This window comes from Coenobita brevimanus, chromosome 83 (genome assembly GCF_032717465.1).
Source record: "Coenobita brevimanus isolate Jiangsu-jjx chromosome 83, ASM3271746v2, whole genome shotgun sequence".
NCBI classification, from domain to species: Eukaryota; Metazoa; Arthropoda; class Malacostraca; order Decapoda; family Coenobitidae; genus Coenobita; species Coenobita brevimanus.
In genome coordinates, this window is record NC_137036.1 from 15140770 (window position 1) to 15167842 (window position 27073).

At 42.1% G+C, this 27073-nt stretch overlaps 1 protein-coding gene across 1 annotated transcript in view; it reads right to left on the minus strand.

Annotated features, from left to right (window-relative positions):
* Positions 1-10305, minus strand: part of Vps13D (vacuolar protein sorting 13D) — a 187957-nt gene extending 177652 nt beyond the window's left edge. Inside the window, exons 1-2 of the mRNA XM_080280204.1 lie at positions 10255-10305; positions 2188-2306 (exon numbers count right to left, since the gene is read on the minus strand). Of these exons, the coding sequence (XP_080136330.1) occupies positions 2188-2284 (97 nt within the window). The 5' untranslated portion in view covers positions 2285-2306; positions 10255-10305. The remainder of the gene's footprint in view (positions 1-2187; positions 2307-10254) is intronic.
* Between the last annotated feature and the right edge of the window lie 16768 nt (positions 10306-27073).

Genomic DNA, 27073 nt, shown 5'->3' on the forward strand with positions numbered 1-27073 from the left:
TGAAAGAGTCCCTTGAGAGGTGGTGAAGTGGCCAATGAGAAAGCTTGGGATTGGAGAGTGGCTGGTTAGGGTGGTTACGGCCACGTATATGGGTGCCTGCACTCATGTCAGGGTGAATGGAGATTTAAGTGATGAGTTTTCTGTGGATGTAGGTGTGCATCAGGGGTCAGTCTTTAGCCCCTTGTTGTTTATCATGGTACTTAAAGCCCTCTCATGTGACTTCAGAAATGGACTCCGGTGGGAGATGTTGTATGCTGATGATTTTGCGTTGATCGCAGAGAATGAAAGGGAGGTGGAGGAAAGATTTAGGAAGTGAAGAGATGGTATGAGGCACACGGACTTAAGAGTAAGTGCATATAAAACAAAAGTAATGGTATCTATGGCTGGTGGTGGTACTGTCAAAGAAGAGGGAGAGTGGCCACATGCAATATGCCACAAGGGCATGGGAAGTAATTCCAACTTGACCAGTGTCTGTGATAAGTGTGTGCATAAGAGATGCAGTGGTATTAGAGCCTGACTATGAGATAATGCTGATTTCATGTATGCGGTGTGTCAGGGAGAGCAGGTGGAGATTGTCAGGCATGAAAGGATTGAACTTGCTGGTGAGTCTCTTGAGTGTATGAAAGAGTTTTGTTATTTGGGAGACATGTGCTGGGGGTGGGACTGGAGATAGCTCTGTGGCTAGAGTGAGGAGTGGCTGGAAGAAGTTCAGGGAGCTGTTACCTCTCCTGACACTGAGAAGGCTCTACCTCTGTGCTAATGGATCTTTGTATGCAGCATGTGTTAGGAGTGTAATGCTGCATCGTAGTGAGACTTGAGCAGTAAAGGAAGAGGACATTCACAGGTCCAAATGTAAGGAAATCCAAACGTACCGAAATGACAATGATTAGGTGGATGTGCAGTGCGTCCTTGAGTGCAAGGCCTGGGGAGGGGGGGGCTAGGTTTAAGATGGAAGGGTTGAGGGGAAGGATGGGACTGGAGAGTATTGCTGTTGCGTTGAGGAGGGGTAGACTGAGATGGTTTGGGCATGTGGTGAGGTCAGAGATGACCACTGGGTGCAGAAAGTGAGCAGTGTTATTGTTAGGGGCAGGGCTGCGAGAGGCAGACCAAAAAAGACCTGGAATGAGTTCATTGGGTAAGGCCTCAGGGATAAGGGACTGAACAGGAAAGCTGCCACAGATCGTGCGCACGGATAGCCACCATTAGGTGACAAAGGTCAAAGCATGCAAGCATGTTGGAGCCTTCAAAAACGAGTGAACGAAAGAATGAAGACACTAATTTCTAACTTCATACTAAACTTAGCTAGGTTATAGTTAATGAGGCATAGGCAACTTTTAAGTAAATATACCATATGACTCTACAATGAGTGACAAGCCAAATGGTTTCCTGTACACCAGGAAACCATTTACAATGCTGGGTGGTAACCATATAACCAAATTATGGCACCTAGTGGTTTAGTGGGTAATTGCGGCACTCCAATCAAACTAAGCCAGTGAAGGTTTATATTCAAGAGATGGTAGGGGTTACTGCTCACGTAATGCCACTAAGGGATGAGTGAGGCTGATCACTCTCATCTTAAATGTCAGGACCAACATGCCTAGCCCTGGGCTCCTACACTCCTCATGGGACAACACAGGATTGGGTGATGGATGGATGGATGGATTAATTTATCAGCAACAAAATAATGAGCAGCTTTAAATGAGGACTAACTACCTTTCATATAAAAAATAGTGGCCTATACATACAAAACATCTGAAATTAGTTCTCTAAGGAAAATGTGACAACATTTCTTTAGAAATGGGCTTAATACATGTATTTTGTTACTTATATGATATTCATCATGAAGAATGAAAAAGTAGATTCATAATTATATGTCTGGAGGATCAGTTATAAAACAGACAGAATATGATTAGTTGCTGCAGTTCTCTGAATGTATGAAAAAACAAAACTGAACACACTTATGAAAACAAAGAGACAACTTTCAATCACTGTTGTAATAATTATCTAACAGCATCAAACAAGAGTAGACTGCCAATACACATCTAGGCATAGCTGTAAAATTATCTACTTGATACTACAGTAAGTCAAAATATATAAAGCATTGATAAAATTCACATTAGGGGAATCTTCTCATAGTGAATGAGTTAATCATAGAACTATCTAACAATGATGTTTATATGGCCATACCTTTCAGCAATCCAATGGAGAGCTGGTCAGTATTTAAGTTTTCCAGGTACTTCCCCAGGTAGTTGTTGAGCACCCATGTTGCCAGACCTTCCAGCATCTTGATGAAGTTCTAATACCACCTGCAACATCACCAAGTCCAGAACTAACAAATGGTGTCAGTTACCATGTACAATGTAGGTAGAATATCACTGGGATACTGGCTTGTATGCCAACTTACAACACCTTCTAAGACAGTGTTTCTTAACCTGTTTTACTGCATGCCACATTCTGGATTGCCAAACTTCTTTGCACTGGTAATATACCTGGTCAATACATACAAAAACTATATCAATAAACAATCATGCATCATGGTTATCATGAACACAATTTAATACGGCAACAGTTATATGGCAGCCTAAAATATATAAAATTATCACCTAATATTTGTTTATAATTTTGTGGCTTTGCAGTTCTCTAATGTTAATGCTTTAATATGACCATAGACATAAAAAGAGAATTATACTGTACACATTTTTACTTATATATCCTGGCTACAAAATGCAAATCTCTCTCTTTCTCTCTCAAAATCAAAAGGAATGGATGGTAGACCTTACACAAGAGAGAAATTCATAATTTTGCTCACATGAATTAAAAACAAGATTATTTTTACCCCAGTCAGAGATACGAGCCATGTCTGACATTAGATGTGCCATAGCCTCATCCCTTGTTTGTTGAAGTAACTGCTAAGATGGGCGTTGTGGGAACCGAATGGAAAGGTGAAGGATGGAATCATCAGCATATGAGTGGACAGGGTTGGATGTATAGCTTAGAAGGTCACTGATGAATAAAAGGAAGAAAGTTGGTGATAGGACAGAGCCCTGAGGAACACCACTGTTGATAGATCTAGGAGAGGAACGATGGCCATCTACAACAGCAGCTACAGAACGACCAGAAAGGAAGCTGTTGATGAATGCACAGATAGAAGGATAGAAACCATAAGAGGGCAATTTGGAAATTAAAGATTTATGCCAGACTCGATCGAAAGCCTTTGAGATATCAAGTGCAATGGCAAAGCTTTTGCCAAAGTCCCGAAAGGAGGATGACCAGGAGTCTGAAAGGTAGGTGAGAAGATTGCCAATGGAGTGTCCCTTACGGAACCCATACTGACGATCAAAAAAAAGGTTGTGATAGGAAAGATGCTTTAAAATTTTTCCATTATGACCTGACCCGAAAACTTTTGAAAATACAGGATGTTACAGCAACTGGACGATAGTTAGAGGGTTGGGAACGGTCACCCTTCTTTGGGACTAGCTGAATGAGACCAAACTTCGAGCAAGAAGGAAAGGTACAAGTTGAAAGACAAAGGCGAAAGGGTTTGCCTAGGCAGGGTGTAAGAACTGGAGCACAGTTCTTGAGGACAACAGGAGGGACTCCATCAGACCCATATGCCTTGTTAGTATTGAGGCCAGTGATGGCAGAAAATACATCAGCTGAAGAAATTTAATTGTCAGCCATGAGGAAGTCTGAGGGGGGAAGTGATGGAGGAACAGCACCAGAATCGACTAAGGTAGAATTGGAGGAGAAAGTCTGAGTGAAGAGATCTGCTTTATCAGTAGAAGAAATAGCTACAGAGCCATCAGAGTAGAAAAGAGAAGGGAAGGATGATGAGGTAAAGTTGTTAGAAAGGTTTTTGGCAAGGTGCCAGAAGAAGCGCAAAGAATTTGAGTTGCAGAGTTGAGATCACTTAGTACGGATGAAATTATCTTTAGCAGTGCGAAGAACAGACTTAGCACGATTCTGGGCAGAAACATAAACAAGATGTGATTCAGGGGTGGGTTGGCTCTGGTACCTTTTATAGGCCCTCTCCTTGCTGCGGACAGTATTAGAACAAACATGATTAATTCAAGGCTTTCTTGCATTAGTTAAACGATATGAAAAGGGAATGTATACTTCCATGCCTGAGAGAATAACCTCTGTAATGCGCAAGGCACACTCAGATGGCTCCCAGCCATGGAAGCAATAATCATTCCAGGGAAAATCAGAGAAGTACCGTCTGATGGCCTCCCAATCTGCAGCTTGAAAGTGCCACAGACAACGTTTCTTTGGAGGGTCCACTGGCAGTACCGGAATGATAGGACAGGTTAAGGTAATAAGGTTGTGATAGGAGGAGCCCAACGGAGAGAAAAGATTAACAGTGTAAGCAGAAGGATTAGTTGTAAGGAAGAGGTCAAGCACATTGGAGCTCTGTCCAAGGCGGTCAGGGATACGGGTAGGATGCTGTACAAGCTGCTCTAGGTCATTAACCCCTTCAGAACGCAATTGTTTCAGGCAACCGCAATTCGGAGGTGTTTTGGCGACTTTCACCAAGGGCAAATTGACTGTGTTCTGGCTAAAGAGGAAGAATTTGCGCATCTGAAAACACACTCCGTACCCCTGTAGGCCTAATGGTTACCGCACAATCGCACGTCAAAGTTCAAAGAAAGTTTATGATAGTTACCCTTTGAAAACAATCGAAATCATGAAAATTTTGATAACTCCCTATTTTTCTTATTGAAACAGGTCATTTCATTTCAAAGTGTTTTGTCACACCAGCCATGAAAACAGGCGTATGTAAGTGTGGGGACATTACTAGACTGTGTGGGGATAAAATAGGCACTGGAGAGTAGGCCTATAGGTACGGGGGTTGGAAATAACCAGGTTTTCGCATGAAAAGAAAGCACTTTATTGTGTTCTGTAACATCTACCATGAAAAAAGGTGTGTATGTGGGTGTGGGGAGATAACTAGTGTGGGGAGTAGGCCTACAAGGCCTTGATGGTATTTGGGGAGAAAAATTTTGGCAACAACCAAATTCTCTTGTGGACACCCTCCATTTCAATGGGATTTGTCATACCATCTATAAAAACAGGTGTGTCTGTAGTGTGGGAAGATAAAACAGGTGTGGGGAGTAGCCCTACAAGGCCTCAGAGTCATTCCAAAACTAACACAGATGCATATAAATGTTTATAACCATCAAGGACATCAAAATAAAGTTGAATAACGCTACAAATGCATGCATAAGAAAGGGAAAAAAAAAAGCAATAATTTGTTTCCGATTTCTCTTTTTATTGTCCCAACTTCTCGTTACACTTTTATCACACCATTACAATTATCACATTATCATTACACTTCATCACACTTATCATTACAGTTTCAGCAACAACCAAATTCTCTTGTGGAAACTCTCCATTTCATTGGAATTTATCACACCAGCCATGAAAACAGATGTGTTTGTATGTGTGGGGAGATGAAACAGGTGTGGGGAGTAGCCCTACAAGGCCTCACAGTCTTTCGAAAACTAACACAAACGGACACTACTTAGAGGTGTTAATCTGGGCAGGTAGATAGAATGAAAAAAAAATAATAATAATAACAAGATGCGTCATATGTAGTTGTGGTGTGGATGTGGATGTGATAGGAAGCGTTATGAGGAACACACTGAGGTGGTTTGGCCATGTGGAGAGGATGGAGGGTGAGAGACTGACGAAGAGAGTGTATGTGAGTGAGGTGGAGGGGGGAAGAGGGAGGGGGAGGCCGAGGATGAGATGGAGGGATGGGGTGGAGAGGTATATGAGAGAGGGGGGTGTGAGTTGGGAGCAGGGCAGTGAAATGGTGGGGGACAGGGCGACGTGGAGGCAATTTGTTTGTGGCCACCCCAAACGGGATTGAGGCGTCTGGCAATAGATAGATGGATAGAATAATAATAACAATAATAATAATCTATCTATCTACTACCAGACGCCTTAATCGCCTCCATGTCACCCTGTCCCCCACCATTTCACTGCCCTGCTCCCAGCTCACACCCCCCTCCCTCATATACTTCTCCACTCCATCCCTCCATCTTATCCTTGACCTCCCCCTCCCCCATTTTTAAAGGCTCCAACATGCTTGCATGTGTCGGCCTTGGTCACCTAATGGCGGCTCTCCACGCTGCACGATCCATTGCAGCGTCACTGTTCAGTCCCTTAACCCTGGGGTCACACTTAATGACCTCGTCCCATGTCTTTCTTGGTCTACACCTCATAACCCCACCCCAAATATTAACACTTCTCACCTTCCTCACCCAATTATCATCCCCCATCCTCTCCACATGTCCAAACCATCTCAATCTACCTCTCCTCATCACAACACCAATACACTCCAGTCCCATCCTACCTCTCAACTCTTCCATCGTAACTTTTTCACTTCCATGCTCACTTCCCTGTTTCTTATCACTGCTTTCAAAGAACCAGCAACCTTTCTTCCCTGCTGTACCCTTTCAAGCACTTCACCCTCCAAACTTCCATCCTTACTCATCACACTACCCAAGTATTTAAAAGTACTCACATTTTCCAATTCCTCACCATCCAACCTCGCTTTACATTCACTGACTTCACCTCTCTCAAAGACCATCACTTTACTCTTCCCTACATTCACCTTTAGATTTCATTTCTTACACACTCTCCCAAACTCATCCACCAAGCCTTGCAGCTCCCCTTCGTCATCACTCAACAACACAGTATCATCTGCAAACAACAGTACAGGGAGTTTCCAAACACTATCCTCTCTCACCAGGGCCACTCCAACATCCACTATCCTACCTTGTACCTCTTTTATTACCCCATCCATGTACAGATTGAACAACCATGGAGACATGACACATCCCTGTTTCAACCCAACCTTCAAAGAGAAAAATTCACTTAGTTCACCATCCACACACACTGCAGCCTTAGCACCATCATACATACTCTTCACAGCATTCAACAACTTCCCATCTACTCCATATATTATTAATATTTTCCATAATCCTTGTCTATCCACCGTCATATGCTTTCTCCAAATCCATGAAAGCCGCATACAACTTCTTTCCCTTCTCTAGAAACTTTTCCACTAAAGATCTAAGAATGAATATCTGATCTACACAACCTCTTCCTTTCCTAAAGCCTCCCTGTTCTTCTCCAACTAATTCCTCTGTTCTTTCTCTAACTCTGTCAATAAGTATCCTACCATACACTTTTCCTATTATACTAAGAAGACAAATGCCCCTATGATTACCACACACTTCTTTTTCCCCTTTTCCTTTGTACAAGGGAATAATTATACCTGACTTCCACTCCTCCGGGATTCTACCTTCCTCCCAGGCCAATCTACACATCTTCCACATCCATTCTACTACAATCTCTCCCCCATGCTTCAGCATTTCACCACACACTCCATCAATTCCTGGGGCTTTCCCCAATTTAGCTTTCTTCATTGCTTTCACAACTTCTATCCTACTGATTTCTTCCTGTCTTCTCACCTCCCTCCTCCTCCCAGCCATTCCCCAGCCACTTAGACTCACATTACTTCCATCCTCTATGTTCAACAATTCCTTAAAGTGTTCTCTACATCTGCTCACTTTTTCTCCCTTCTCCACTAGTAATCTACAATTTTTATCTTTCACTCCCATGCTAACCTCACTTCCACCCTGTCTTACTCTCTTCATCTCCTTCCAGAACATTTTCTTACAGTCCCTCCACTTTACACTCAAGTTCCTTCCAAATTCCTCATCCACTCTCTTCTTACTCTCTCTTACTAATCTTTTCACCTCTCTCTCTCTTTCTACATATAACTCTCTCTTCTGCCTCTCAACTTCTTCCACGCCCCTATTTCTCATCCATTTATTGTATGCTTTCTTCTTTTGTCCCACAGCCTGTCTCACCTCTTCAGTCCACCAAGCTGTTCCTTGCACCCCCCTCCGTCTTCTCTTCCTCCCATACACCACATCACGTGCTGCACATATTCTTCTGTAAATATCCTGCACACACCATCCACGTCTCCCATCTGTTCCAATTCACATTTGCCCAATCGTTCCTCCACTTCTCTCTTATACTCTGCCTTTTTCTCATCCTCTTGTAACCTTTCCACTTTCCTTGCAACTACTCCTTCCTCTCGCCTTTCCCTTCTTCTATTTCTCCATCTTACTTGGATCCTAATTCTGGCCACCACCAAGCAGTGGTCAGAAAGTCCACTCCCCCAACCTCTGTAAGCTCTTGCATCCATTACACATCTTCGCATCCTTTCATCCACACACACATAATTAATCATTGCCTTCCTTTCATTCAGTTCACCACCCACCCTTCTCATCACTCGCCATGTATACCTGTGGATCATTTTATGCCTGAAGAGGGTATTGGCTATCACCAACCCCCTCCCAGCACAAATGTCCACTAATGCACTCCCATTCTCATCTATCTCAGCAGGCACACCCCACTCACCAACTATTCCATCCACCTTCACATTACCAACTTTACCATTCATATCACCAATCAAAAACACTCTCTCATTCCTTCCAAACTTTTCCATGCACACTTCCACATTTGTCCAGAACTCTTCTCTCACTCTTCTAGCACGATCTTGCGTTGGTGCATACACACACACAATCGCCCACATTTGTATTCCAACTTTCAACTTTACCCACACAATCCTTGACCCAACTGATCCATACTGTCTTATGCTCTTCTTCCATCTTTTACTCACAATTATACATACTCCTTCCTTTGCCCTCTCATTCTCACCTACTCCTGCACATATACCCCATCCATACTCTCATTCTCTCACACTTTCTCCTCTCCATTTTGTTTCAGTTATTCCACATACATCCACTTGCACACCCTCAAGCATCTGGACACTGTCTCTCTCTCACCACATCATTCGCTCCTCTTACATTCCATGTTGCCAATACCAAGTCCTTTGTCCGGTCCTGGGTCGTCATCATTTGGTCAGTCCTTGTCCACGGCTTCTTCTCTGTCTTTTTAGTTAGTTGTTTTCCGGGGAGGGGCACTAACCCTCCACCAACCCTTTTAGTCGCCTTTTACGACAAGCAGGGATACTGGGGAGTATTCTTGAAAACCCCTCCTACCCCAGTGTAGTGTGTACTGTGCATGTAGTTTGGTGTTGACAGTTAGAGAAACTATTATTGGAGAGCATGCTGGCCTACTCTCTGTGTTAATGAGACACTGAAAATGGATGGTCAGGAACTACTCTCGAGGACTGATGAAACGGGAGCTCCAGATCTCCCTGTCGTCAGCTTTCCATCCACCTTAGGCGTACTGCCCTGCTTGACTGGTGCTACAGTCTAGTCCTTAAAACTACAGTACTGTAAGTACAGTACATTACTGTAATGTACTGTAATTACAGTAGCAGCTATTGCTACAGTCAATTGAGACTTATTTTTCCAGAATGACTCATTGTATTTCATCCAAGTCTCAGATCAGAATACTGATACCTTTGGGTCACAAGCCAAGCTGCATTTCTTAAGGGGCAAGTAGTAAGCCATGTCTAATTACCCAGGAGTCCATGTCAAATCACAATTCAACAAAAACTGTGACTGATGTTAGACTCAAGTCTTCATCTCCAATTAACTCAGCAATAGGGAGAGCCTTTGAAATGAAGGGTATTAAAACAAGTCTCTAGGAACACCTTTGGTGCTGCATATCTTTTTTGGTTTATTCTTGCTCTTGCTAGTTCATGACAAAAGAAACCTGTAGCTACTAATGCATAGAAAATCAATAACATACTGCCAATACTGTGCCACAAGTCATACCTGGGACTCTCAAATGACAGTCAAATAGCTTTCCACTGTGGCATAACCAGGTAAAAGGGATTTATTCCCCGAGCTAGGCAACTATGGCCATTTAGCCCCGCTACGTTACAGGAGCGTGCTACCACTGGCGGCACGGCAGTCCCGGGTGAGGCTCGAACTCGCAATCCCCCGATCACGACTCCGATGCTCTACCACAGAGCCACCGTGCCCTCTAACCAGGTAAAAGTTGTCTCACCTGGTCATTTACTTGTAACCAATGTACCTCCACCTCCCACTGTGCCCCCCACCCCGTGAATTATATTTCTGGCTGCGCCCCTGACACCGATACATAAGCAGCACAAACCAGCTACAATATTTTCTTCTTGTACAAATACAAGATCTTGTTTCCTCGGAAGATAGTCATTATCACACCATTAACTACCAACTTTCTCTCGTGACAACTATTCTTGTTAAAATCTAACTATTAAGTGCTTACTCTGTTACTTACTTGGCTATATAGTTCTGTTGGGGGATTTTCGCGTAGATAGTATCATTCTTGCGTCATTAAATACGGCCTTAATCTCTGTTTACCACCGTCCACCACACACCGACTAGACCAAACTCATTATCTGAATATTTGTGATTATCTAATTTCAGGGTCGTTAGAATTATCCGAACCTTCTACTTTTACGATAATACATCTCTCTTTGACGGAATTAGTTGGCAGTACTTCATGCAGTTTATCATCCCTTCAGAAAACTAAGACAGTACTCAATTTCAGTTCGTACAAGAGTTTTGCAATTGGTTTGTTCCTGCTGCCGAATAAAACTGCATGCATTGTATTGAGATGGTTATAAAAGTAGACATTTAATGTAACTACTGTTAATTTATAGGTTTACATCAATCAGTTTTTTTTTTTACCAGTATTTTGCTTTCCCGAGTTTAGGCGTGATAGTGGACACATACTAAAACCAACTCCAATCTACCCAAATGTAGTCTTAACACCATAGTCTAACATGAACACAGTCCTCTTCTCTTAAACAAATCCTTCCAATATCACCATACTCTGCATAAAGCTCCCTAACACCTCTTCCTAAGTGATTTATTTTGTTTATTACATCTTACTGTCCTCTTGTGTTACATAAATCCTTCCAATATCACAATACATAAAGCTCCCTAACACCTCTTCCTAAGTGATTTATTTTGTTTATTACATCTTACTGTCCTCTTGTGTTACATAAATCCTTCCAATATCACAATACTCTGCATAAAGCTCCCTAACACCTTTGCCTAAGTGATTTATTTTGTTTATTACATCTTACTGTCCTCTTGTGTTACATAAACCCTTCCAATATCACAATACTCTGCATAAAGCTCCCTAACACCTTTGCCTAAGTGATTTATTTTATTACACCATACTGTCCTCTTCCATGTTACACAAATCCTTCCAATATCATTACACTCGGCATACAGCTCCCTAACACCTTTTCCTAAGTGATTTATTTTGTTTATTACACCTTACTCTCCTCTTCTGTTACATAAATCCTTCCAATATCACCATACTCTGCATAAAGCTCCCTAACACCTTTTCCTAAGTGATTTATTTTGTTTATTACACCTTACTGTCCTCTTCTGTGTTACAAAAATCCTTCCAATATTACCAAACTCTGCAGAAATAATGTATAAAAGGATATCAACCACCCATATGCAAGAGATAAACTGCTAAGGAAGAGGTGTTAAGGAGCTTTGATAACCAGTAAGAAATGAGTCCAAGTTACAAGTGACCCAGTGCCATCAAATGAAAACAAACCAGTAATAATGTCACAAATAACTCTCTCATGCTCAAGACAGCTATAGTATTTTGTTCCAGCTAAAATTTGATAGGAGTCATGGGAGAGTATTAAATACCTAAGCAGTTATTGTCTTTATAAATAATATGTTGGTCATAAATGCACCTCCAGTCATTCCTGTCCTTACTCAATAACAAACCATTCAAGATTATATACTACATAACTTTGTTATACCACTGTTAATATTGCATGATATACATGATTGGTATAACAAAAGCAAGTCCAAGCATCTGTCCCTACTCAGTAACAACCTCTGTATCCACAACACACCATCCTCCATCATACAGTACACTACCTTGTTGAATCCTATCTAAAACTCACCATCCTGTCTACAACTCACTACAAAACCTTACACACCATACACAACCATGTCCACATCATCACTACCAATACTAATACTGTTGCCCACTTATATTCTGAAGCCAACTTACATTCTGAAACCAAATTCCTCACTGATAAGGAGTATCATGATGTGAGAGGCACACAATTCTATATAACAAAACCACACAATACAACAAGTCACATAAACCCCCCCCCAACACAGAGCCAGACCCTCCTCACTGCCATCCCACCTCCAATCATACACTGACTAGTTATAAACACCTACAGACTCACTTCACATGCAGGGTAATAAACACCTCGATAAGAACACTATGCAACAAGCTGCCCTCCCTCAAAATATCCACCCATCAGAGGTAAAATTAAACACAGCTAAGTTCCTCTTTCTTGGCTTTTTGAGGACACCACCCACACCTGGTTTACATCAAGTGCCCTGTTTGTAAATTAGCCCCACATGTCATAATGAGAAAGGGGTGTGTGAGCTGGGGGCAGGGCAGTGAAATGGAGGGGGACAAGGTGACATGGAGGCAATTTGTTTGAGGGCACCCCTTATGAGATTTTGGTGTCCGGCAATAGATAGATAGCTAAATAGACTGCAATGACACACACACACACACACACACACACACACACACACACACACACACACACACAATCAATGGTGTAGGGAACCTGTGGGACAATTCGATAGAGGCAGTTGTTTACCTGTGAGTGACAAGTATGCTTGATCAGACACACCAGGGTTAAACAACAACACCAGCAACTACTACTGCTACTTTTACCAGTCACTTATCTGTTATATGCTCCCTGTCTTATATTCAGTGATGCCTTTCTCCCATACAATACCACATCATCCTGCCTCATACCCTCCTCATACAATACATCATCATCCTGCCTCACACCCTCCTCATACAACACCACATCATCCTGCCACATATGCTCCTCATACAATGCCACATCATCCTGCCTCATACCCTCTTCATACAATACATCATCATCCTGCCTCATACCCTCCTCATACAATACATCATCATCCTGCCTCACACCCTCCTCATACAACACCACATCATCCTACCTCATATGCTCCTCATACAATGCCACATCATCCTGCCCCATACCCTCTTCATACAATACGTCATCATCCTGCCTCATACCCTCCTCATACAATACATCATCATCCTGCCTCATACCCTCCTCATACAATACCACATCATCCTGCCTCATATCCTCCTCATATAGTCATCAGTCTACTACTTCTCCTTCTCACAACAATTCCACTCTAATGGTCAATTCTAACATAATTTAACTTAACGAAATTCAACCTCATCAGACAAAAATGATATGATACAATTAATATTATTTTACCAAGGGTGGGTTGGGGTTACTGAGGGTATGAGTAAATGGTCTAGAGACAGCCAGAGATTTTCCTATCCAGTAAAATGTAACCATGGCAACAGGCTGGTGTCCTACCCTATATGTAACCATGGACACAGGCTGGTGTCGTACCCTTATATGTTATGGACTACAATGGCCTAGGTGTGGGCCCTATACTCTAAAGAGGGTAATATAAGAGTGGTAAGTTGTTAATTATCCTAAGCAAATTAAACATCATAATGAGTACTGTATCTTGTATAAGGGACTGAATAGGAAGCCTGCCAGAGATCAAGCACTGTGCAGAGCCATCATTAGGTGGCCAAGGCTGATGCATGCAAGCATGCTGAAGCCTTTATAAGTGATAAAAATATAATACTGATAAACTGTCCTAAGACAATTGGCAACTCCTTCACCACAAGCTGTCTCTACAAAGTTGATTATCTGATGGGAGAATGAAAGAGGTAGGTTGTCCAGAGCCTTCATGTGGTGGCACTGTTATAGCCAGTTAGAGCCACTGGCCATTGATAACCTGTTGGCCACAAAGTGTCTATACAGTTCTGAAATGAATTATAGGTTGGTGATGGAGAGCAATAACCATAACTTTACTCTTTCATAAATTCACCTTTAGTTTCTGTTCTTATACGCACTCCCAAACTCATCCACCAAGCCTTGTAGCTCCCCTTTGTCTTCACTTATCAACACAGTATCATCTGCAAACGACAGTACAGGGAGTTTCCAAACCTCTCTCATTAAGGCCGTTCCAACATCCACTGCCTTACCTCGTATCACTTTTATAACCTCATCCACATACAGTCTGAACAACCATAGAGACAGGACACATCCCTGTTTCAATCCAACCTTGAAATAGAAAAATTCACTCATTTCACTATCCACATGCAAATCCATTCAGTTCACTATCCACACACAAATTCATTCAGTTCACTACCCACACACACTGCAGCCTTAGCACCCTCATACATATTCTTCATGGCATTGAACAACTTCCTATTTAATCCATATATTCTTAATACTTTCCATTTTTCCAGTCCTAAAATTGTCTGCCAAGGAACTACACACAGTTTTCCCATCCTATTCCAACTTTACAAAGATTACAAACATACATCATTATCATCATCACCATCAACATCACCATCAACATCATTATCCCAATCTATTTTTTACCAGCTAAGCATGGAGTGAGAAATTATAAGACAGCATTAATTACCAAAATGGCCAGAATACTGAACTCTTTTTACTCTAACTTGGCCTAAAATTGTCATCTCTCCATCTTGAATGCTGAGTTATCAAGATTATCAAGAGAATATAATGCTAGTCATGAAGAAGTATCACAAAAAGGGTGTATAGATCAAGTACTATTTTTTTGCCATTGAGTTATGTGAAATAAGTTGTAAAATGATGAACACCTGGGCCAAGTTAAAGTGACATGAGTATATATCCTTTTGACAGGCCAAAATTTGCAATGGCTAGGATATACAGTTACATCATCATCATCATCATCATCATCATCATCATCATCATCATCATCACTCCAACCTCTTTTCCCCACCTACTCTATGTATGGAGTGAAGTGATATATATGATTTTAAACTACAAGAATGATCACCACCAACACCACAATCATCATCATCATTACTGCTATCACCATCATCATCATTATCACTATCATCATCATTATTATTATTACCACCATCATTCCAACCTCTTTTTCCCATATAGATTAAAAGAAGGATGATCACCACCACTACAATCATCATCATCATCATTATTACTATCATCATCATCATCATCATCATCATCATCATCATCATCATCACCATTATTACTATCATCATTATATCACCAACATCACCATCATCATCATTATTATTACCACCATCACCATCATTCCAACCTCTTTTTCTCATGTAGGTTTAAAGGTGAATGATCACCACCACCACAATCATCATCATCATCATTACTACCACCATCACTACTTCCACAACCATCATCATCAGGGTCTACACAGCATACACACACAAGCCAAGGCCAGATTAACTATCAGTAAGTAGTAGAAGGGTGGGTATCATGAACCCCGGGAGGTACTGCCATGACAGTGATATGTGGCTACAGGCTTGTTAACTTGCCACACAATTATCACTCTCTCGCAGGAAACATTCAGCCACAAGTACACACTCACTGATCCTCCTCCTGAGTGATTGTACACAGAGTCAAAGTACAAGCTAAGACTCTCACATTATTACAAATCTTATTACATTTCTCAAATTTCTTTTTTCCAAATGGATTCCAGCAACTGTTTTGAAGTAATCAGCTGGTTCTTACAATGGATTTAGTTTCCAACACATAGAAAATATCAGCTGTACCATGGCCATCCCCAATACAGAGATTCCTTCAAAGGATATATGGCATCAATTTTTGATTAGATTAGATTATCATAAATTAACAACAGGTATATATCCCACTGACACCCACATTTCCAAAGCTAAATAAAACCATCTGGTGGCAGTTACAACAGCATTACAACTGGATCTATGCAGCATATATACCAAAGCCTGATTTATTATACAGAAGACCCTGGCTATAATGAACTAACTGGGGGGAAGCCAGATCTGAAAAAGCTGATAGTACATTATATCTGATGGTGTCCCACTGAGGTGGGATTTCAAGCACATGTTTGTAAATAAATAAGTACAATAGCATATTTTAGCACTAAAAATGTAAACTATACCCATTCTACACAACTTGGCCCATAATTTCACTCTTAACAACTTATTTCACATCCTTATCATGGCACTTCTTCATGACTAGTACAATATTACTATAGTCTTATTACAACTCAGCAATCATGATGGGGAGAGGGTAATTTCAGGCCCAGCTGGAGTAAAAAGGGTAGGAAACACATGTATTACCATCTATTGTACCCCATTTAACACAAATTATTTGTTCTAGCACTTCTTCATGACTAGCACAGTATTACAACTCAGGAATCATGGTGAAGAGAGGGCAATTTCAGGCAAGGCTGCAGTAAAATGGGTAGGAAAAATGAGTATAGCCACCCACTGCACCCCATTTAACACACATTGTTTGTTACAGCTGATGGAGGTCCTGTGGCCTTCGTAGTGTCCGTTAAATCCAATATCCAGTCTATCAAGGCACAGTACTCAGTTTAACGAACACTGATTCAGTGGAAGCCGAAGATAACAGAATCTTTTTTTTTTCTGGTATTTTTTGCCACATTTAAGGGAAAATTCCATTTCTAATTCATTTAAGGAAATTCCGTACACACTAATTCATTGGTGGGGTATTAATAATGGGCTCAGACTGCTGTGTGTAGCACTGAGAGTTAGCATAGTTTGAAGGTCTGGGTTGCCTTCAAGGATTTAGTGGAAAGTACCTCAAATTGCTGGAAACTTTCCCTTACATTGTGCCTTGGTTAGGGAACTCAATTTAGCGGAAAATTCAAGATAACGGGATGGGAGATGGCCGAATTGGTTCATTACATCGAGCATCTACTGTATATTATATTGAGGGTCTACTGTAATATAAAACAACTATATAATGCACATATTCCCTGAAGATGAAATAATGGGCAGTGTATGTCTGACTATACATAGCTGGTTTGTATACCATTATGCATAGAGGATCACATCTTGGTTTGTTCTCGTAGGTTACGGAAGCTCCCTAACACCTCTTCCTTTGTGATTTATTTTTGGATATGGCTGGTTAATATCAATTTGTATGCTATTTATGTAGAGTATGGTGCAACTGATTTAAAAACCAGAGAGGACAGTAACGAGAATTCGGTAAAATAAATCACCTAGGAAGAGGTGATAAGGAGCTGGCTTATATTAATTTGCATGCTATTTATGGAGAGTATGGAGGTACTGATTAAAATGACACAGAAGAGAATAGTCAGTAGTCAGCAAAATAAATCACCTAAGAAGAGGTGTAAGGGAGCTTCCTTAACTGACGAGAATACCAGCTCTTATCCATGGAAGGAGAAGAACAGCAAATTTATCTGACAAAGCACAAGCTGGCCAAGTATGAATGGGTAGGAGGTGTGTTTATGAAGAGTGATGATTTGTGACAGTGGAATTTGTGTGTGTGTGTGTGCTTCTGTGTTTCTTAAATCATTCTAATACCACTATACCCTGCATGGGCAAGGTACAAATGGATATTAACCAGCCAGTCCAAAAAATAAACCACCAAGGAAACGGTGCTAGGGAGCTTCCTTTACCAATGAGAATACTTCCTAATATTTCTAAATAATAACCAGCACACCATGTATAAAAAAAAAAATTGTCCATCTATTGCCAGACGCCTTAATCCAGTGAGGGGTGGCCACAAACAAATCGTCTCCACATCACCCTGTCCCCTGCCATTTTGCTGACCTACCCGCAGCTCACACACCCCCTCTCTCAAATAATAAAAAAAACATCATCATCAAAATATAGCACTGTATTTTAGCGAGATCTTAACACATCTCCCTAAGTGGTTTATTTTGTACACTGCAAGTCAATACTCTTATACATTACTGATATAAGCTTTGTCAACACTAAAACACTGTGACATTCAGGTCCAATATGCATAATAAATGGTTCAGGATGGGTGTTAGGTGACAAAACTTCTTAACACCCATCCGTAGCAACTTATCCTGCACACTGTACCTATTTGTCTGTATGGTTCTGAAGCAAACCCACTTATCATACTGCACATACATGCTTTAAATTGTGCTCAAATTAACATGGCTGTATTTATCCACACAGGACTTACACTACAGCAAATATAAACAGTGACTACAATATATACTCGTACCTTCCTGGACTTTTGTTTTGTTTCATTTTTGACGGTCCCAATGAGCTGGCATGCGTCAGCCTTGGTCACTTAATGGCATCTCAATGCTGCTCGATCTCCAGCAGCTTCCCTATTCAGTCCCCTGTCCCAGAGGTCACAATGACCTCATTCCAGGTCTTTTTCTGTCTACCTCTTGCAACCCTCCCCCTAACGTTAACATTTCTCACTTTCTGCATCCAATTATCATCCCCCATCCTTTCCATATGCCAAAACTTTTCTGTATTAAAAAAAAAAAAAAAAAAATCATCATCACCATCATCCAGACCTCCTTTCCCACCCCAGGGCAGGGTGTGGAGTAGCAATGTCCAGACCATACTGTGGCTGTAGGCTTTGTATGGCAGGCCTGAGGCAGCTGTCATCTGCCTCAAGGCCATACCACCAGGGCCAAGAAGCCCCATGGGGAAGACCAAGGAGTCTCAGTACAGTACTAAGGATCAACTGGTGAGGACCCCCATGGGTGGAGTCAGCAGGTGAAGGACAGGATGCACCACAACAGCTTACTCTTCCCTCCTCAAAACACATTGATCTGTAAAGGCAGGTAATTATTAACAATGGGTGGTGGTGGCATAGAGGTGGTCTGCTGTCCTAATGCACATCAAATCAACTTCTGGCTGAGGTAGAGAACAGTCCTAGAATTTGAATTTCATTAAAACGGACTTCAGTGACCTACCATAAGACCCGCCACATCATAAAAACCTCTGTTACTGATACACCAGTGTTGCATAAGATGGCCCTGGCATATATACATAGTATGGACAGTGGGTGTTAGTGCCAAAATGGTGGCATGTGAAGGTGTGTATGTTGGAAGGCTGCTGGGCCTCAGGGAATGGACTGCTAAGCCTATGCCTTTTTTTTATGCTAGGAAGAAGGAACCTAAGGCCACGAGCCAGAAATAACTGTTCCTTCCATGAGAAAAACAAAATAAGAGAGAGCCAAATTCAAGATGCGATCATTTCAAGATGCCTGGACACACTGCGTTTGAAAGACTGGAGATCATAGCTAGCAGGAAATACAGACAGAGGGAGACAGTTCCTGAGTTGACCTGTTGCATAAATGATGGACTGGGAGTAATGGTTAACTCTTGCATTAGAGAGCTGCACAGAAAAGGGATGAGAGTTTGCTGCTAGACGGGTGCTACGCGCCAGTCGTAGTGGTAGAGGGATGCAAGCAGACAGTTCAGAGGAATAGTGACCATTGAAGTAGCGATAGAAGAGAGATAAAGATGCAACAGTGCGGAGAAGAGACAGAGGTTGAAGGGAGCCAGTAAGAGGAGGAGAGTTAATGAGATGAAAAGCCTTTGACTCCACCCTATTGAGAAGAGCTGTATGTGGGGAGCCTCCCCACACATGAAATTTGTACTCCATACAGGGGTGGATAAAACCCGTATATAGAGTCAACAACTGTGAAGAGGTAAAAAAGGAACGGAGTCGGGTTAGCACACCTAATCTCCTGGAAGCAGATTTTACAAGAGATGTAATATGATCTTTCCAAGATAAGTCCCGAGTAAATGAAACCCCAAGCATGTTCAAGGATGATGTAAGATTAAGTTGAATATTATTAAACATTAGTGGGTACACTTGTGGAAGATTTTGCTGGCTTGATAGGTGTAAGAACTGAGTCTTCGATGCATTAAAAACAACAAGTTTATTTTTACCTCAGTCAGAGATACGAGCCAAGTCAGACATTAGGTGTGCCATAGCCTCATCTCTTGTTGGATGTGTTGTATTTGAAAAAAAAAAAAAGAAAAAAAAAGCTCAGACTACAACTACTACATACCTCCCAGCCTGAAAGCTGATTTGTGGTGCTAGAATCCGCTGGTCATCACAAAGCAGTGCCATAGGAAGGATACAGAGCCGCAGCCTGTCATACTGTGCCACTGAGCCATCAAACAGGCTGGAAAGGATGAAAAATCTGGGTCAAGGTGAAACTACTATAGCTCAGATTATGATTCTCTACTGCCACAACATGCTCAATACAAATGTCCTTCAACTCCCACCCCATCCCCTGAAAGATGGATGGTGGACTGCAGGAGGGTAAATTCATACAATCCACTGGGTTCATGTTCACATAAACGTGGAGCCAAAATAAGCTACCGGTATTAAAAAAAAAATCAGTTGGCATCAGCAAGCATAAAAGAGAAAACTCAAAGATGACATTTAAGCCACTGCTGTCCTGAATGACTGATTACATTACAAAGAACATGGCAGCATAACAACAGAGGTGACTGCTGCTGTGAGAAGTGAACACTGGGGGTAGAGTTGAAAAAAAAAATAAATAACTAAAAATAAAACAGAATGAGGGCACTGACTTCAGGGATAAGGCACTGAATTGGGAAGCTGCCACAGACTAAGCAGCATGGAGAGCTGCCACTGGGTGACCAAGGCTGAAGCACGTGAGGAAGTTGGAGCCTCTATAAATATGAAAATCCCATCTGCCCCTTTTGGAGAGTAGGGTCTCTAGGCTAGGCTACTGTTAGTCCAGAACATTTAAGATAGGGGACTAACCTAAGCCCCTGGTAGCATTAGTTTACAGAAAAACCTCTGGCCATCTCTTGGACTTGAACATTTGTATGTAGGCTGCAGCTTGTAGGCATTGTGTGTCAGCTGCAGCATGCAGGTCGCAGGTGTAGATTGCACTGTGTAGGCCGCAGGTGTAGGTTGCAGGTGTAAGCCGCAACATGTAGGCTGCATCGTGTAGGCCGCAGTGTAATCCAAGCACTATAACAACTGCACCACCAGGCATCTGAAAATAGGATTGTTATATAGTTACACTTGCATCATCAAATACTAATTCCTACCTAAGATTGGGGTGAGGTAGGATTCAGAAACAGTGAATGAATATTTTGTTCATAAGAGAGGAAAGGGAATGAATGGGAATCAATCTGAATCCAGTACAGGTATACCCTGGTTTAAAGATGCAATTGGTTAAGTAAAACCCCATTGCTAGGTGGGGTATCATATCTCTGGGTAGATTTAACCTGTAAAGTATAGGGATGCATTTTTGAGCCTTGGGTTTCCCCTCCAACCAAGTCCTAAACCCACCCAAATGATTCCAAAATCAAGTTTCTGGCTAACCTAAACCCCCAAATAGCTTTAAAACAAGCTAAACTAAGCCTAAAGGCAGTTTATAATGCACCTAAACCCAAACATAAAATCTGAAAATCATCAAATATGTCTGGAAAAAAATAAAGCTTAGTAAACTGTACCCCAAAATGACAATGGTCACCCCACCTATGACTAAAACACATTAATCTAAGTCTAAAAACAGTTTATAAAGCACCTAAAAACAAAATTTAAGTCTAAAATATCATCAAAATCGGTATAGAAAACAGTCAAAACCCATTGTTAAACCAGGGTTTGGGGATATGGTGGTATATTTACCCCCATCGCTAAGCCAGGGAACTGCATCTACAGGTATCGTATCTCGGTGCATACCTGTAAAGCCATGGTTACTGTACGGTGTGTGTGTATGATCTGTGACTTTGACTTTTACAAATTTGTGGCCAAACTCCACAAAAGAATCCACCAATCATATGACACTATGGCCTTCCACCCAAGTGCGTTAAGTGCCCACGATGCATCAGAGCATCAATAAATGTGAGTTGGGGGGAAGGGCAACATAATGGTAGGGGACAGGGCGACATGGAGGTGATTTGTTTGTGGCCATCCTGTATGGGATTAGGGCATCTGGCTATAGATAGACCACTGCCTGCCTCAATACCCTACAGACAAGCCAGCAACCAATAATTATAAAATACCAGTTGTTCAATCAGTACATGGATGGGGTAATAAAAGAGGTACAAGGTAGGGTAGTGGATAATGGAGTGGCCCTGGTGAGAGAGGGTAGTGTTTGGAAACTCCCTGTACTGTTGTTTGCAAATGATAATGTGTTTTTGAGTGAAGACGAAGGGGAGCTGCAAGGCTTGGTGGATGAGTTTGGGAGAGTGTGTAAGAAACGGAATCTAAACGTGAATGCAGGGAAGAGTAAAGTGATGGTCTTTGAGAGAGGTGAAGTCAGTGAATGTACAGCGAGGTTGGATGGTGAGGAAATGGGAAAATGTGAGTATGTTTAAGTACTTGGGTAGTGTGATGAGTAAGGATGGAAGTTTGGAGGGTGAAGTGCTTGAAAGGGTACAACAAGGAAGAAAGGTTGCTGGTTCTTTGAAAGCAGTGATAAGAAACAGGGAAGTGAGCATGGAAGTAAAAAAGTTACTACATGACAGTATTGCGATACCAACTCTAACGTATGGAAGTGAAGCTTGGACGTTGTTGGATGGACACAAGTCAAGAGTGAGAGCAGTGGAAATGAGTTTTTTAAGAGGAGCCCGTGGAGTCACATGGAGAGACAGGCTGACAAATGAGGATATAAAGGAGTGTTGTAGCGTGGATGTGGATGTGATAGGAAACATTAAGAGGAACACACTGAGGTGGTTTGGCCATGTGGAGAGGATGGAAGGTGAGAGACTGATGAGGAGAGTGTATGTGAGTGAGGTGGAGGGGGAAAGAGGGAGGGGGAGGCCGAGGATGAGATGGAGAGATGGGGTGGAGAGGTATATGAGAGAGGGGGGTGTGAGCTGGGAGCAGGGGAGTGAAATGGTGGGGGACAGGGCGACTTGGAGGCGATTTGTTTGTGGCCACTCCAAACGGGATTGAGGCGTCTGGCAATAGATAGATAGATAGATAGATGTCTATTCAAATCATACACTGAAAAATAAAAATGTTTAGGAATAAGAAATTTTCATGCCTGCACGGGTATTTCTACGAAACTATTAACTCACCATCTCATATAAACATTTTTAAGAAAAACTATATGTAGTTTTAATTCTCCACTATATCTTAGCCAATATAATTCAGTGCTTGTTCATAAACAGCATCACCCCTCCAAAATACATGGATGCCATTAATTACTGGCGATTTAAATCACCTTCACCTGTTAAATGGCTGACTCGGCTCGGGACCTAAAATCGAAATGTAATGAATTTCCTCTTCATACCAAAAATTACAACACAGTTAACTGATCTGTGTTAGTCCTGAGCGATTGCCCTTGTACAAGATTATATTCGGCCTTGTATAAAAAATGGATGAGAGGACTAGAATGGGCTTTAAAATTTACGTCATCACCAGCTTTTAAAGGGACAGCTTTGCTCACCCGAGTAAACATCGCCCTTTTACCCTCCTTGTATACAATAATTACACCCTAATTAAACTACCTCAACCCATCTATATTGGCACTAGACACTGATTAATAACTGAACAAGAAAATTACCACGACATCAATGAGAGAACTATGAATTATTAAAAAATAAAAAAAAATCACCTTGAAGTCGCCCAGCTTACCCTCGGTCCCATAATTCCTCAGTGATTGTGACGTCACATGTTTTCATGACGAGTTTTACATATATTTTATTATGGATAATTAGTTTTTCGAAAAAGTGATTAATGTCAAAATTTAATAAAGAAGCAAGTAAAAATACTCTCGCTGTTTTACATTTCCCTGTAGCCTACTGTACTTTGCCAGTGACTTATTTTACACCTCATACATTATCCCTCTTGGATGTTACTGATGCAGGCTATACTCCATTCACTTTAACTAGACGTAAAATTGCCATCTCGCTGTCTTGAAAACAAATGGTGATCACCGTCAGTGGAGCAGTGTTCACAAGAAGGGGTACCACGCTAGGGAAAAACCCTGGCATGACGGGGGAAAGGGAAAGATACCGCAACGCAGGGTACACATATTAATTCAAACAAAATGTTAAATATGGGGATGGGAGCCAAGAGTTTGCCTGGGGACCCAGACGTGAACATGGTGAAAAAAGGGGGGCTCCCCTTTCCATCACAAAATAAAAAGTGGCTGCACCCTCTTCCCCACAGATAAAAAGAGAGGGGCCGGGTGTCCTCATCCCTCACAGAATAAAAAGGGTGATTGTTCCATCCCTCACAGAATAAAAAGAGGGATTGCCCACCAACCCCAAGATAAGGGGACTGGGACCCCCTATCCCCCAATAAAAAACAATGGCAGACTGAGATCCCCAGTTTCCTTTTGCCCAAAAGGGGGCCACCCACCCCCTTTCCTCCAAAATAGGGGAGTTGTCCACCCTCTCTCTCACACAAAAAAGGGGGCCACCCCCTCCCTCACCCTAATACTGGGAGCCTTATTCACCAACCCCAAAAGGGGGTCTGGCCCCCTTTCCCTACCAGTAAAAACAGGAAGGCTCCCACTTCCCCTCCCCCAAAAGGGCAGTTAACCCACTTCCTCCATCTCAAATGATAGGGGCTGCCTCCCCCCTCTCTTCCATAATAAATGTGGCTTCGCAAAACAAGGGGGGCTGCCTTCACCTGTCCCCAGGTAAGGGGGGCTGCCTTCACCTGTCCCCAGGTAAGGGGGGCTGCTTCCCTTTCCCACCCCAGTAAGGGGTTGCCCGTCTTTCCCTTAGTAAAAGAGGAATACTTTACCTTGGCACAAGTAAAGGTGTGTCTGCCACGCCTATCTTCCACCATACATAGCCTAACCTGTTGCCCTCCATTCCCTCTCCACAAAGGCTGTTCCCCCAACATATTACACCAGAACAAATATTGTTCCCCCCCCCCGTCCCACAAAAAGACCTGTGGCGTCTAGTTGGTGGTATGATGGTGTATATGTCTTAATATGCCCCCTGTTGGTGGTATGATGGTATATATGCCTTAATATGCCCCCCTGTTGGTGGTATGATGGTATATATGCCTTAATATGCCCCCTGTTGGTGGTACGATGGTATATATGCCTTAATATGCCCCCCTGTTGGTGGTATGATGGTGTATATGCCTTAATATGCCCCCCTGTTGGTGGTATGATGGTATATATGCCTTAATATGCCCCCCGTTGGTGGTATGATGGTATATATGCCTTAAAAAAAAATCTGTTACCTCTTACTTTATATACAACAAAGGCAGACTTCCTGACTGTCATCTGAAAGTCGCGGGTTCGATCCCCTGCCCAGTGTGTGTATAACAATCTAGGTAAACCTTCCTTTACATACGACAGGCGAGGATAGTGGATGGGCTACAAGTTAAGCCAGCGTCACACTGGGCAGGAAACGGTATGTTAGCCGTTTTGCAAGCCGAATGACCAACAGTCAGTGGGATCTAGCTTGATATGAGATTGGTTGCTGTGATAAGGACTCAGATGAGCTAAATATCGACTTTTCAACTGTTCTTAACTGTGAATGAAATATTTAGTTAGAAGAGGAGATAAGTTTAAATGAAAGCGGCTCGCAAAAGTGGCTAACATGTTAGCCACTTTTGCCCATTGTGACTCGACCTTTATGAACTCCATTCCTCCATCTCATCTTTGGTCTCACCCTCCACCTCTCACACTCTTCTGGTCAGTCTTTCATTCTCCATCATCTCCACTCCTTCAGGTCATATCATCCTTGGTCTCCCCCTCCTTTCCTCCTCCACCTCAAAAATGAGAAGCACGTAAGTAACCTCACCGGAGGAACTTAAGTTTGTCGTCTACAAAGCGTACTTAAGACCAAAAAGTAGTTTGGTACCTGTCACTTAAGTATTCTGTCCAGACACTGAGAAAGACAATAACATATGATTCATCAGATCAATCCTGGAGTCTGCGTCAGTGGTCTGGAGTCATCTCAAAAAACACATAGACAAGACTGAAAAAGTACAAAGGGCCGCTGCAGGATGGATACCAAGCTTAAGGGATCTAAGCTACGAAGAAAAACTGAATCTACCTACACTACAGGAGAGAAGGAAAAGAGGAGACATGATTATACTATATAAATGCATATCAGGGAAGGAGAAAATAGACCTAAATGAGTATATAACCTATGGGGATGCAGCAGTAAGAGGACACTGCAAAGAACTGCATAAAAGGAGAGGCAATAAAGACGTAAGGAAATTTAGTTTCCCAAATAGAGCAATAATTGACCAGTGGAATGCACTACCGAATGAAATAGTGTGTGCCAAAACGTTTCATAAATTTAAGGATATGTATGATGACAATGGTTTAATACACGGGACTACGAGCTTTATTCATTCCTATAAAGATACAATTAGGTAAGAACACACACACGCACACACACACACACACACACACAGTACAGGGAACCTCTACAAATGGTTAGAAACAGACAAGAAACATTCAGATATTATGGATCTACAGTAAGAAGTGTGAACGTCGGGGGTAGGGTTGCGAGAGGCAGACCGAAAAAGACCTGAGACGAGGTCATAGAGTGTGACCTCAGGGATAAGGAACTGAATAGGGAGGCTGCCAGAGATCAAGCAGCGTGGAGAGCCATCATGTGACTAAGGCCGACGCATGCAAGCTTATTGGAGCTTTTATAAAAGATACGATACGATCACAGTACAAAGCAACTGATTAAGCAGGAAATAACTTAGTGTAGAATCCGAATGCAGTAGGCCTATAGATATCGCTGGGAAATAAGCCAGGAAAGATGTGATAAACTGTAGATTAGCTGGAAAGAATGGAAAACACAATCCACTGAGTGTCCACATATAGAGCCACATGGAAATTTATATTAGACCACCGCCATTAAGAAATAAAAGGACCTTTGAACATGAGGCAACGTAAGAACAAGAGAGAGAGAGAGAGAGAGAGAGAGAGAGAAACGAAAAGACAATGGACGGTAAAAGATTCATCAAAGTTACATATGGTTCCCCTCTATTTTGTTGGAATTTTCTTTATTGCAAGCCCCGCCCCCAATGCGGCGTCTACCAGTCTGCCTCTACCCATTTAAAACCCCCATGCCCAGACAGCGACCGGCAGTGTCGCTCTTACAAGTGTGGAGTGTACATCTGATTCGTTAGCTCATGGCGCCAGGCCGTCTACCCCTACATTCGCATCTTGCTGCCATACCAACGATCACTGCCTTAGTCA